General features: G+C 37.7%; 1 protein-coding gene across 2 annotated transcripts in view; it reads right to left on the bottom strand.

Annotated features, from left to right (window-relative positions):
- The window catches only part of LOC132110531 (mitogen-activated protein kinase kinase kinase 4-like), a 29447-nt gene that overhangs the window by 3145 nt on the left and 11922 nt on the right, over positions 1 to 14380 (bottom strand). Inside the window, exons 4-24 of one of the 2 annotated variants that reach the window (XM_059517220.1) lie at positions 13053 to 13310; positions 12244 to 12396; positions 11938 to 12095; positions 11651 to 11767; positions 10978 to 11077; positions 10814 to 10897; positions 10452 to 10721; positions 8122 to 8271; positions 7575 to 7736; positions 7234 to 7367; positions 6623 to 6701; positions 6462 to 6540; positions 5194 to 5293; positions 4732 to 4860; positions 2684 to 2784; positions 2521 to 2601; positions 1206 to 1397; positions 1056 to 1126; positions 814 to 930; positions 563 to 722; positions 263 to 385 (exon numbers count right to left, since the gene is read on the bottom strand). In XM_059517220.1, coding sequence (XP_059373203.1) covers positions 263 to 385; positions 563 to 722; positions 814 to 930; positions 1056 to 1126; positions 1206 to 1397; positions 2521 to 2601; positions 2684 to 2784; positions 4732 to 4860; positions 5194 to 5293; positions 6462 to 6540; positions 6623 to 6701; positions 7234 to 7367; positions 7575 to 7736; positions 8122 to 8271; positions 10452 to 10721; positions 10814 to 10897; positions 10978 to 11077; positions 11651 to 11767; positions 11938 to 12095; positions 12244 to 12396; positions 13053 to 13310 — 2818 coding nt within the window. The remainder of the gene's footprint in view (positions 1 to 262; positions 386 to 562; positions 723 to 813; positions 931 to 1055; positions 1127 to 1205; positions 1398 to 2520; positions 2602 to 2683; positions 2785 to 4731; positions 4861 to 5193; positions 5294 to 6461; positions 6541 to 6622; positions 6702 to 7233; positions 7368 to 7574; positions 7737 to 8121; positions 8272 to 10451; positions 10722 to 10813; positions 10898 to 10977; positions 11078 to 11650; positions 11768 to 11937; positions 12096 to 12243; positions 12397 to 13052; positions 13311 to 14380) is intronic. The other variant, XM_059517221.1, reaches the window with a different exon arrangement.

Raw genomic sequence — 14380 nt, 5'->3', positions numbered from 1 at the left:
TTTGGATAAAAGCGTCTGCCAAATGAATAAATGTAAACAAATTAATTTTTACAGTGATTCATTTTTGACAGCACTGGTGATAAGAAAACTTTAAAAAAGCGCTTAAAATAAAGGTCTAGACCTCCAGCGTGCATCAAGAGTTTTTTGAGATCTACAGTAAAGACAGTATTTCGGTATGCAATTTGTCACTTTAGGACACATCACTATACCATTCATGCCCTCTGGTGTCTAAACTTGGAAACTTCAACATTAAGTCTCTCACCTGCTGTTCCCAGGGTGCTGTTCACCTCTCCAGGCATAGTCTGAGCATTGTTCTTCAGTTTCACCGAGCAGCCGAAGTCCCCTAGCTTTATCAAGCCCGACGACGTGAGGAAGATATTGGCTCCTGTGAAGTAAAAGAACAACAATAAATAGTAATGCAACAAAATAACTATTAGCTAGACATTGCATAAACAAGCTAATTTTGTACATCTGTATCCCAGAATGGCATTTATCATTTTGATGAAGAAAAAAGGAAATTAGGAAAGGAAATCTTGCTGCAAGTCAAGCTAGAAATGAACACCTTTAATGTCACGGTGGACAATGCCGTGTTCATGGAGCACATTGATTGCCGTCGTGATCTGCTTGCTGTAGAGGCGGATGACGTGTTCCTGCAGACCCAGTCTAGACACTTCCTCCAGGGTCCCTTCATCACAGTACTCCATAAAGATATACATCTCCTCCTGCAAGAGCCAATCAGAAACAATGAAGAATAAAAGGAAAGAAAGACTTCAGCAGACCTTGCCGGAACAAAAACACTTTTTTTTTTTTTACCCTGTGCAACTCCACACCAAAGTAGCGAACAAGATTGGGATGTTTGATTCCTTCAAAGATCTTCAGCTCATCGGCTGTTTCCTTTATGGTTTTGTGATCATTGGGCTGAAAGCGAATCTGGAAGCAAATTCAGTTACCGTTAATCAAGTTAACATAGTTATACATGTATAAATGAAATAATATATTAATATTTTAAAAAATCTATATTAAAAAAGAAATTAATAACAGACTCAGGCACATACCTCCTTCATGGCCATCAGTTCACCAGTGTCTACATTGATGCATGTGTAAACCTTTCCATACTGCCCTTCGCCTGTCAACGAAAAGAAAAAATTTAAATGGAACAAGAAAGGCCTCTGCTATGTAATATAAGCATACTTTTGACCACTGACCTATCTTGTTGCCTCTCTGCCATTTGAATGTGACTTTGCGCAGACCCACATGCATGACGTTGTCATAGGACTTGGGGGTGTTGCACACCTGTCCGATGATGTTTCGCTGTCTCATGAGCACATAGTGCTTGTCATCAAAGATGCGTATAGAGCGCCGGACAGCCTCCATAGGGCTCTGACGCGCTGCAATGTCTGCAGGACAATCAGCACAGGGGTTTATATACATTATATTTTAATATATTTCAAAATGCCATTTCTTCCTGGGATGGCAAAGTTGATTTTTTTAGCAGCCATTACTCCAGTCTTTAATGTCACATGATATTTCAGAAATCATTCTAATATGCTGATTTGATGCTCAAGAAACTATTATTATTATTATTATCAATAATGAAAATAGTTGTGCTGCTTTTTGTGTAAAACGTGATCTATATAACAATGTAAAATTCTTTAGTCAGTTTTGATCAATTTAATGCATCCTTGCTAAATAAAATTAATAAAAAAAAAAAAAAAACTTATCTACCCAAAAAATCTTACTGACCCCTGAGGTGTACTGTAGGTAAATATTAAGGTACCGTATTTTTCGGACTATAAGTCGCACCTGAGTATATGTCGCATCAGTCCAAAAATACGTCATGATGAGGAAAAAACATATATAAGTCGCATTTATTTAGAACCAAGAGAAAACATTACCGTCTACAGCCGCGAGAGGGCGCTCTATGTCTTCAGTGTAGACTACAGGAGCACCGAGCAGCATAGAGCGCCCTCTCGCGGCTGTAGACGGTAATGTTTTCTATTGGTTCATGTCAAATTAATTTTGATAAATAAGTCGCACCTGACTATAAGTCGCAGGACCAGCCAAACTATGAAAAAAAGTGCGACATAGTCCGGAAAATACGGTATATATTTTTGTTGATTACTATATCTTTTTGTATTGGTGCATTTAGATTATAATATCAGTACTGTAGTATTAATGAAGAATTTACAGTATTTATCCTTGCATTAAACATTATAAATCCATAATGACAGCTGGTTGAACTTCCATGGGTTGAATCACCATTTTAAGCCATTTCAGAGCAAATACAGCACATAAAGAACAAATACTGTATATAGAACTTTGTCAGAAGCTGTGAAAAATATAGATGTGTATTTTAGTCTATTTTGCACAGCTGTACTTTCATCCGTCATCTTGCATGGCATGCTTGGCTTACGATGTTTCTCTTTGCACATGTACAGTATTATGTGAAGCAATATATTAACAATAAAGCTTGACTTGACTTGATGAACTCATCATCCTAATTTATTTTCTTTGGTGTACCTTTTGACTGGCTGATGAAGTTGCGGAGCTCCCAGCTGCGGCGGGCGGTAATGCTGGGGTCTGCTTTAGGATACGAGGGCTCTGGAAATACAAGAGAAAACTCAAGAGAATACGTTGAAGAAAAATGACATTTCTTACACAAAGACAAACAATGCATCAGTACCTTCTCTGTCTTCTGTCGGGCTGGAGTGGCGACTGAGGGATTTAAACTGTAGCTCCGCCGCCACAGATGACAGACGGTCGTTCTCATGTACACTAGACACCCTGTGTGGCAGAAAAGAGTCTAAAGTTATATAAGGTCACCATCTTCCTTCAGACAGAAACGGGTTGAGACGCATCGCATGCAATGAGTGAAATGAAGCGTTAGATATGACAAGCATGCTTAAGTCTTATAGCACCACATAATGCAGAAGGGAAAGCCAGCTCTGTTTAAGCGCAGCAGTGTTAAAAGTCATAATAAGCAGCATTAAGCTCTTTCAAACCTTAAACAACAACCTCTGCTTCAGATTTAAACATGAAAAAGTTATGCCAACTACTCTTCAAGCTACTAATGTTGCTTGACAGCCTATATTGTTTTGAGTGTATGTTTTGAGAGTTGGACAAAATGTTTCAAATATATCAGAGTACCGATTAGGACTTCGCGATCTTTATGGACATGGATCAATGTGTAATTTTGATTCAGGGATTTCCCAGGTGGCAGCGGGACAGGGTGTTTAAGCTAGTGATGCATGCTAATGCATGCCTCAACAAAGGCTATTAATATAGAAGCACTGGACACTGTGAAAGTTGCAAAGATCACAGTTCACCAAACACATTTATCATTCAGCAAATCATCTGCTAAGGGCTCATACAGTATTGAAGTGCACAGCAACGTGGAACCAAGACAATTAATGTGGGCTGATAATATATATTCAAACTAGCTGGCAGGGAGTTTGAGAAGGAGCACCACATCACTTTCATGAACGGGACAAATGTGTTACAATTAAAGAGCTCATATCATCTTTTTTTTTAATGTTCACTTATGTTTTTTATACAATAATTCAGTCTTTAATAACTATTTTTATTCTCTCTCTCTGACACTCAATTGAGTTAACCAGATAATTTATTACCATGCCTTTAATGCTTCATTTCCATGTGAAATGAAATGGAGCGCAAACACATATTTCAGCAACACATTAGCTACGGTTTCATTGTGTCTAATTTGGATTGTGCCCCTTTATCCAGTAATGATGCAAAGAATTTTTTACATTGTGAAATAAAATCACAAACCAAGTCCATACTAAAGTAAACTTTATTTTTAATACTGGGATCCTATTATATCCTATAGTATCCTTATATATTATTATAGTTTTGATTAATATTTTGAATATATAAGTTTTTATATTTTTTGTTTTCATTTTAATTTTAGTTCAAGTTTTAGTCATTTTGTAGTGTTTGCTATCTTTAATAGTTTAATGTCTGTATAGTATTTTTTATATAAAGAAATGTGTATTTTTAATTCAAGCTAACCTAAATTAAAATAAGAAATTTAGTCAATGCTTGGTATTTCAACTAACACAATTTTTTATTATAATTACCCTGCTACATACTGCACAAGGATAAGTGAATATTCTCACATTCGCAAAACAAGCGTTACTCTTATTGTCAGATCCTCTAGTTTTTTTTTTTGTAATTATCTATGATATGCACCACTAATTATTCTGATTATCCAATAGATATTGTTAACACTTAAAATGAATCATTTGAACATTTTGGCTTTCTGATTTCAGAAATCGAAAAACAGATTTATTTATGCAGTTTGGTTTCAAAAGTATATATTTTTGTCGTGAGCTGTTGTTATAAAGGTTGTGACAGCATGTTTTTTACAGTGCCTCTCAGAAGTTCAAGGAAATTTGATTCCTGATAATATTACCCCTTTCATTTCACAACATCCTGTGTAAAAACAGCATTACTCAGAAAATGCATGCTTTTCTCGTGGACTTGGGTGAGAAAACAGAACATTTTACAGAAAGAGCAGCCCGTTCCACTTTTTTCCGGTACCCATAATTCTGTTGTTGGCATAAAACATTCATATTTTTTTCTGATTTTTGCCAATTCACTCATGAACCCCAAAATCCACGAGAGATGCTGTTATAACACGGACGCAATGCTTAGGATGTTGAAAATGTTGCAGAGCTCAATCTGGGGTTGAAAACGGGCGATCCTGACTACCTGGTGTCACTGGGCACACCGCCGGAGGGTTTGGTGGTGTGGCCGTGCTCCCCTGGGGGTAATGGAGGGGTGGGGCGGGGACCTGAGGGACACAACTGGGTACGCAGATCACACGGGAGACTCCGAGAGCTGTGGTGGAAAAACAGACTGATGGCCTCAGCATTCTGCTTTGGATGATGTGTGCATGTGTGAATGTGTTTAATATTAAATGAGGCAGAGCTTTACACACGTTCATATGTCAGCATTAAAACACAAAATACACCCATATGAAGCTCCATAATGCAGCACAGATAGTGGTTAAAGTATTAATATAAACTACAGCATTAAAAGCAGCGTGATTCATTTAATTAAACCCTCCTCCAGTTTAAACAGAACACAAGGGCATGCATAGGAAGTACATATACACAAGCATTATCAATGCCACAAGATGTGCTACTGGTGAAGACCCAGGACATGACCTACCTGAAGGCCTCAGCATGAGATGGAGGGATGAAGAGGCATGGGTTTGCAGGGTCGCTGTGGCAACGGGGGACTTTGACAGGTCGAGGGCTGTTTCGTGGGGCTGATGGAAGATCAGATGCCATTAGTGTTGTCACGGTACCAAAATTTCAGAATTCGGTACAGATACCAGTTAAAATCCACGGTTCTCGGTACCAATTTCAGTACCAAAGCAAAACACAAAAATATGCTATTTAAATAAAAACACACCTAAAAATCACTAAAATCACTATCACTAAAAATAAAACCAATGCCCTTTGAACTTATTTACAATTGTGTTAAAAGTTTTTCAACAAGTAATATAATTATGAAAAACGGTAAACAAATTTCACTTTTTCTTTTAATTTAATTTGTCTTAATTTATGAAATTTAAACACATTTAATTTTTTGGTAAATAAAGGGGATCTGCTATTAAAATTTAAACATGGAAGAAATATTGTGGGATTTATTTCTTTAAAAAATAAAGATTTATTAATTTTTTCAACAGAAGTAGCAGTATCACATACATTCTACTAAATAATAGTAATATTTCTAGCACAATGCCTTTATGTAAAAATGAACTTTTATTTTGAAGGGCTACTTTTATTTTGACACTGGTTTTACTCAAATGAAATGGTAAAATGCTCATGAAGTGACTCTGAGAAGTTCTGGTGATGTTGTTTATGTATTTATGTCCTCATTGAGACGGCAGATGCTGAAATGACTGCAAGCGTCACACGCTTCAGTCTATGTAGTAAACAAACCGGCACGTCTCTACCATTCATTCATTCACACAGAGATCCGCAGAACATGCAGGATTCATATTTCATCCAAATTTTGCGGCTTAACATTTCTAGATACTGGTCCATATGGAGATTTGATTTGATTAATTTATGCTAACTTTTAAAAATTCTGTGACTGTCCATATTAAAATTTAATTTTAAGTCTGTGTTTTCTGCTTCGCGGAAATCATAGGGCTGTATGCATCCAGAACCGGGTTTGACAAGTCCTCGGTACCACCGGTACTTAAAGAAACCTGGTACAGTGACATTTTCATTTTTTTAGTACCGACTTGGTACCGAAGTACCGGGTCTTTTGACAACACTAGATGCCATTATCGATTTACTGCTAAACCGTTACAAATTGCCCTAATTTTTTTGTGTGTGAATAAATAAATACAAAAATAAAATAAAAGTGTTTCAAATTAATGTTAAAAATGATCTTAAAACACCACAGAGGAAAAGAACACTTACCAAAATAGATACTACTGACTGGACTGTGCGGTTTGCCGATAACATGCCCAATACATTCATTCATCAGCGCTTGCAGACTCTGCAGCACACAAGATTAACAACTATAAACTCAATTGCAATCTAAAACGGATATTAAACCAACAGTGTATGGGAAATCTCACCAGAAAGTCATCTTCTGGCAAGGCTGATATAAACGCAGCCTCAATTGCTTGAAGAAAATCAAAGCCTTGCGTCGCCCACCTAGAGATCAAATAAAAATGTAATCTCAAATAGCATTCATAAGCATGTTAAAAGAACAAGGTGGCAATATCATTTATTGATAAAGAAGCTGGAAACATTTTCTTTGAACATTAGCATCTCTGTGGGATGAAGCACTGGCTCTTCTCCAAAACCTAGTGAGCTTCCTATAGAGACAGCATGTTTAGGCAACACAGACACGCTCCCAAAGTGAAGGCTGCTCCAAAATGTAGGAATAATGCAGGGTCCTCAGAAAACTTTTTTAGCACTGCATGTATCCTTTACAGAAAATGCAAAAACGTATGTACTATATTTTCTATGCTTATTAGAACACTGTTCTGTATCAGAACAAACTCGGTTTTAATTAACCGAGAGGTAATAACACTACTTTTATGCCAGAAGTACGAGTATGAGTGGCACATTCCAAATCATTGACTTTTAATGTTTTGAAGTTAAGATGCCATAGAAGGCAGCTGTCTATGTAGGAAGTACACTGCATAAGACCCTATTTGTTATTATAACAGAGCCCACTTACCTTGGACGAGTGCCTCTTCCACTTTCACACTTTGTGAGGACAAAGTTCATCCACTTGCGGGCAAAAGCGATGTAGCGCTCCCCTATCCGCCGCCTGAACTCTCCAGACATCAGCCGCACAACCTCTTTATGGTACTGCAGGAGAGCAAAAACAGAAATTGCGATCATCTTTTCTTCCCTATGGTGAAGTATACAAAGAAATGGCCAACAAATATACAATGGAACTTGATTTGTCCACAGGGAATTGATTGGATCAGTTGGATTGTTGCTAATTCCTCATTTTATGCAGACTTTAAGGTGCTGTGCAGAAATCATATACACAGAACCCCAATAGTTTCGGACCTCAAAAGCAAAGTTGTAGCCCTGGATCATGGCCTCTCTGTAATACTGCTGCAGTGTGGCTTTCTCCGTCTCCTCCACCTCAGCCTCAAACTCTGACGTGAACATATAATCCACACGGTCGATCGCGGTGTTGATTTTGATGCACAGCTGGAGAGCCTCATTCTGAAAGCACAGAAAATGTTCTTTAAAAGAGCAACACAAACCAAAATTGCTTTGCAAACATCCTATTTGCTGATGCACTGTTATGGGTTTTCATATCATCATGTAATGTAACTACTCCATATGTCTATGGAGCAAAACCGAAAGTCTCTACGCTCCTCAAGCCTAGGTTTTCCAAGTGTATTTGTATGAAAGCGCATGTACTCCATTACTCCATTTGTTTACTAGATCAGTATTAAGTGACACAGATTGAAACCCCTGCTTGGTATTATATGAAAGTGGGTTTCCAAAAACTGTGACAGTCAGAAAGTACACATCAGTTTATGTCAGAAAACAGAAACTGGGAGAATAAAATATATTTGGTTTTTCTGGGTTTGGTCTGTATCACCTTGAGCTGTTCCAGGGCAGAGACGATAAGCGGCTGGCTGGATGTCTGCTCTCGGCTGAGGGTGAGAAGTTCTTCCATGGACTGCTGGAAGGCTTTGCGTTGTGTCACCAGGTGGGCCGACTGCATCACAACCAGCAACAGATTGTCCACCTAGGAATCATATGTGACATATTAGAAGCTGTAATGATTATATAGAAAATTTATTTTTATTTGAATTTTTTTCCAAAGACATGGATTTATTCCAGACCTGAAAATTGCAAAACACATTTTTTGTTCTTCAAAAGACAAAATAGATTAATATAGGCCATTTATATGAAATACAAAGCATCGTTAGCAACATTAATTACTATAATGGCAAAGCTGAATTTTCAGCAGTCATTAATCCAGTCTTCAGTGTCACGTGAACCTTTAGAAATCTTTCTAAAAAGCTGACTTGGTTCTTAATTATTTTCAATCATTACTGGTGCTCAATTACTAATAATGGTTGTTATTATTATCATTGATGTAAACAGTTTTTGCTGCTTTATATTTCAGTCTTCACTGTCATTTTTTATTAAGTTTATGCATCTTTTCTAAATAAAAGTAGGGATGGGCGTTTTCCACAAATATCACATTCGAATATTTGAGCTCACAAAAACGAATATTCGAATATTCGTTTATTTAAATTAAGTTTAATGAGTCAGACGTTATTTGTCAGCAACATTTGTTTTCGTCATTTGAACAAGCTTACAATAAGCTTGAACATTACACATCGTGTTTTGTAGCTGAAAACCTTTAACAATGCGTGCAAACAAACAAAAGTACAGATTAAAAGCAAAAAAAAAAAAAAAGTGAACAAAGAAAAAACGTAAAGCAGCCTGCAGCAATTAGGCTATTGTACAGAATGTAGCTTACACTTAACTTTTAAACTGTCAGCAAATATTTTTTTCTTTTTTTCTATTGTTTCAAATGTTCTTGTTAATAAATACGGGCATGTAAACATGATCGGAGGAAAGTCTGCTCCTTTGTCTGTTAACAATAAGGCCAGTCGCGGAGAAAACGCGCTCTGACGACACAGACGTTGGCGGGACTCACAAATAACGGTGTGCTAAGCGAATAAGTTTTGTGAAGCGCTTCGTGTGTTCGTTTCACCACTGAATGGGATCCTCATCTGGTGGAATACATGGCTCCAGCAAGAACTGTTCCCACTCGTCTCGGCTGGACTCTCTGTAATCATCGCTGGAGAACTGGCTCTGCCTTTTCCGACGAGTGGGCATTGCATCTTCTTCATCGTTGGTGGCGGCTGCATCCGCACCACTCGCATCAAGGGAAATGATCCGATAATGTTCAAAAAAGTTTTTTTTTCTTACTTCTCTCATGTTTTCATCGAGAAACCTGAGATGTTTGTGCCGAGGGTCTAGGGCAGACGCGAGAAGAGGAGTTTTCACTGCATTCTCCAAGTTAGCGGTGTTTATTCGTTGCTTGAGAGATGCTGCAACAATGTTCTTGGATCACTTTCGCAAGCAAACCGCGGGTCATGTGACAAGAACTAAACATTCAGCTTCATCCTTTCCTGTAACAACGTTGAAAGCTCAGCCAAGATGAAGGAACAGCTGATCATAGCTGTATATGGATTGCCATTTTGAAATAAATTTAGTAGCAGAGCTACTGAAAGCGATTTTTTTTGTGCTGCAAATCCATTTATCCTTTACCGAAATTTCCGCGTCTTCATGGAGAGAACGCGTCGCCTCAGGAGCGCTTCTGCCCGATTGCTTTGGGAAAAAAGGAGAAAGCGGAGCGCATAGCCTTTTCCACGCCTTATTAGGCGCGATATGTGAATGGCCCCTTAATCATTCATTAATTATTTTTTGCTTGCATACACCTTCAAATATGCCGTGGAGAATCACAGAAAGTGACCAAATTAGGTTTTATTGTGAACTTTTTTTTTTTTTTTTTTTTTGCGAAATTCGAATATCATTTTTATTTATCGAATAATTAGAGCAGAACGAATATTCGAATGTTCGACTATCCGTGCACATCCCTAAATAAAAGTATAATATTCTTTTTTTTTATCTTATTCCAAGCTTTTGGAAGTTAGTGAAATAAATTGTAGTATTTCAATTGTAGTATTATTTCACAATATTGCTGTTTTGCTGTTTTTTCAATCAAAAAAATACAGCCTTGGTCAGAATACAAGACATCTTAATCTTAATTACTCTTTTAACTTGTAATAACCTGTAGTGTATACCCACTTTTTTTGTGAAAACATCAGTAGATATTAAATCACTGACTTCTGTCCACTGACAGCACTGAACGGTTAAACTGAGATCATCATATGCTTAACTTCATACCTTCATGGACCGTAATGTGTCCACAGTCTCCACCTGAGGCACTAGTTTGAGCACCGTGCCGTCCCACTCAGTCCAGGCACCACCGGTGGTCAAGTCTCCGACTCCATGCTTGCTCATCAGCAGATACGCCTCATCTTCTGGGATTTCGTCTGGCTCTTTCGAGCAGTCCTTTCCAGCTGCTGCATTTAACAGCTGCAAGATGACCAACCGCTGCTCCATCAGATCACAAGGGACGAACACCTGGAGCTCCTCCAGTCCTGGGATTTGGACCTAGAAAAGGGACACACAATGACAGTTATTAAGTACATGTATACCATCTGTCTATAGCAGACTATCATTAATATAGAAGAATGTCTTATTACTTTGACATAATTTTTGGCCTTCAGTGCTTGAAGGAGAGAGGGAACTCCAGTGGTTGACCTGAATTCTGCAGCAATCTCAAGATCCTGAGTAGAAGACAGAAGAATGTTAAAACTGTCCATCACAGTGACACACCACAGTGCAAACAGTGCCAAGTAAAACTCACCTTGCGCAGCATTTTGGCAAAGCCCAATGCTTTAGATGCTCTCTCCCTGGCTTCATGGAAGAGCTCTTTGAGTGAGCGACTTGTCTCAATCACTGAACGTCTGCAGGGAGAGAAAAATAGAGATAAATGCTTTTAAATAAAGTTTAACAATGTACTATCATGAGACCATAAAAAATAAATATACACTTATATACACAAAAGTCTGGGGTCAGTAAGCTTTTTTAAGATGTCTCAATCTTTCAGAATTCATTCTAATATGCAAGTTGGTGCTAAAGAAACAATTTCTTGTTATTATCAATGTTGAAATCAGTTATTTTTCTTAGAATTGCTTAAAATTAGGATTATTTGATGAATAAAAAGGATTTATTTTAAACAGATCTTTTGGAACATTATAAATGTCTTTACTGTCACTTTCTATCCATTTAATGTGTCCTTGCTGAGTAAAATCAGACAGATATTACACCTACATTTGTGTCTGACACTTTACAGCACCAAACAGAATTGGATTCCAAACGCATTCACTATTCTATTCTTCCTATAACCCAAAATGTTCTACAGAATTTAGATGAGAAAGCATTTTTGTTAGAATGAATAAGACAGAATTGACTGTTCAGCAGGCTTTGATAAGTCTAGCACTGTGTTTATTACTCATTTCGTGTCGTCTCAGACGCACCTGATTTCATCCGAGGCAGTGCTGTCATCCGCACACTCCCAGAACTCATTGCCACTCTTCTGAAGGCCAGCGTCCAAAAAGTCTCCAGTGGATTTTAGCAGCATGCCAGCAATATCACTGGAAAAGACGAACAAGAAGTGATGCTTTTTGTGCACTTTACTTTGTTATAGATGTTGATCTGGATTCCAGCCCAAGGATCAATGAAAATATAATACCATAGAATGCTTTTCTATGGTACATGGAAAACATTCAGTTTGTACAGTTAGTGTGCAGAGTATAAGACTAACCAAAAGAGTTTCCCAGACTGGGCCTCTCCACCTCGGATGTATGGAGTGATGACTTTGGTGAAATTCCATTCCTCCTCTAGCAGGTTCTTCAGGCTGTGGGAGGCTTGAGGCAACTGCTGCAACATCTGGATCCAGCTGCGCATGTAGTCAAAGTACACCTGCAAAAAAAAAAAACCATAAAGCACAGAGCTGGGCAAAAATCCCTGCTACCGTTTAGCAGCCATCACTGAAAACCACTCCCACTGAGTCACAACGAAATAATTGTACCATTAATTGAAATACGGCACCAGACAGCCCTTATCGCACCTCTAACATCTTGTGCAGATCCTCCTCAAACTCGTCAATGTTGGCATTAGTCTGCAGACCCTGGGGGTCAGTGACGACGCCTTGCAGCATGAACTGGTAGTACTGTTTCATCAGGAGCCCTCCTTTAAGAACCTCTTTACACTCACGTACCAACTACAACACACAGACACAAAACACACAAATCAGCCATTTTTGAGTCTTGAAGACAGTCAAACACGATGTCCCCATAAGGCATCAGATTTCAAAACAGCCTTAAGTCATAATAACCAATAAAATAACATTTATAAAAAACACAACCAGTTAGTCTCTAAACTAAGAAATCAACGAAGCAATGCATAAATATAAAAATGAAATTTTAAATATAGGATCTTATATATAGAATATAGAAAAAAATACAGATAAATGGACTAATATTGTGAAATATTATTGCAATTTAAAATAAATGCTTTCTATTGTAAATTTATTTTTATTATTATTATTATTGTAATATATTCCTGTGATGGCAAAGCTGAATTTTCAGCAGCCATTATTCCAGTTTTCAGAATCACATGATCCTTCAGAAATTATTCTAACATGCTGATTTGGTGCGCAAGAAATGTTTCTTTTTTTTAATATATAGGATTGCATTCCATTCTTTAAAGAATATAAGATTTGTTTGAAGAATAGAAAGTTTTAAAGAACTCAATTTATTTGAAACAGAAATCACCTGTAACATTACTGATGTCTTTAATGTCACTCTTGATTAATTTAAATCCCAAACGTTTGAACAGCAGTGTATATTCAACATGTAAGTTTAGGTAAGTAATGACCTGCTTGATGCTGAGCAGGGACGGTTCCCCTGCAGGCCTTTGCTCAAGGCGCAGTTTGAGGCACTCGTGAATAACATTTAGCAGCACACGGCAAAGCACCAAGAAGGCTGGCCGGAATGAGGGCAGGTCCATGTCCACTAGCTCCTTCCACGATACTCGTCCCGACTCCGCCTCTTCCTCCACCTGACCAGGCACATGACGAGAGAGCTCTGGAAGGTAGTCACAGTGCTGCAAAGAATAACCCGGGACCGCTGACAGCTAACAGGAACAGAGCAATGAGAACACGGACGTTGAAATTTAGTATTTGATTCTGGTTAGGAACATAAAACAGAAGACACTGAACACAAAATATTGCAGAGACACTGGTAAGAATGTAAAACACCGACACCAATCTCTTGATAAATCTCTTTTTTCCACCCTCATTTTGTTCCAAAATTATACGCCTTTCTTTTGGCAGAACACAGATTAGCTTCTGAAGCATTTCCTGGCCACAACTTTTAATATGCTCAAACTAAATGAATACCGTAATGGTACTGTCAAGGTCCAAAATCAAAAAGAGCACCATGAAAGTGGTCTACATGGCCCCTGTGCTATATAAACACACCTAACATACATACATTTACCCTACTTTCTAAATGTGTTTTTGGTCTTTTTATAAATGATTAATCCACGCATACGTTTTATTTTTTGACCTCGAAATATTTAATTAAAATGCTTTTAATCAATCTCAATCTTCTGATGAAAGGACAGACTTTTCTCTGGTGATGCATGCTGGACTTCTCAAAACATTTAGTTTGCATAAACCCAACCCATTACTCACAACTGACCGCAAGCTCACATATAGATTTGCTTTAATCCAATCAATAACTGATTAATTGAATGAAGTCTCCATTTACTCTCTTTTTTTTGTTTCACTCGGATGTGTCACTATAAAGAAAAAAAAAAAGATATGTTACTTCTGTCACATCGCAACTTTATGTCACTCAGCTCGTAGTGATGTAGATTAATTTGTGCACAAAATTTCTGAATTTTTTTTTTTTTTTTTTTACAAATCTGCTGACGCAGTTCAGGAAACTGATGGAATGATTGATGATCTAACTGATCTAGTTCTCATATTCACCGACTCAATGACCCATTTGCAGAGATAAACAGCTCACTGGAAATAAAGAGAAACATTTGCATATTTGACTCTTTTGGAGCTTTAAGATTTAGATCCTATTCATAGCAACTGCATGGAAGAGCAACCAGTACAGTTCCCCTTTTGTCCTCAACAGAAGCAGAAAAGTCTTAGTTCTGGAACAAAATGAAGGTGAGGTAATGATGTAAGC

This window comes from Carassius carassius, chromosome 30, assembly GCF_963082965.1.
Source record: "Carassius carassius chromosome 30, fCarCar2.1, whole genome shotgun sequence".
NCBI classification, from domain to species: Eukaryota; Metazoa; Chordata; class Actinopteri; order Cypriniformes; family Cyprinidae; genus Carassius; species Carassius carassius.
Note: the sequence above shows the minus strand (reverse complement) of the source record. Positions and strands in the feature narration are given on the sequence as shown.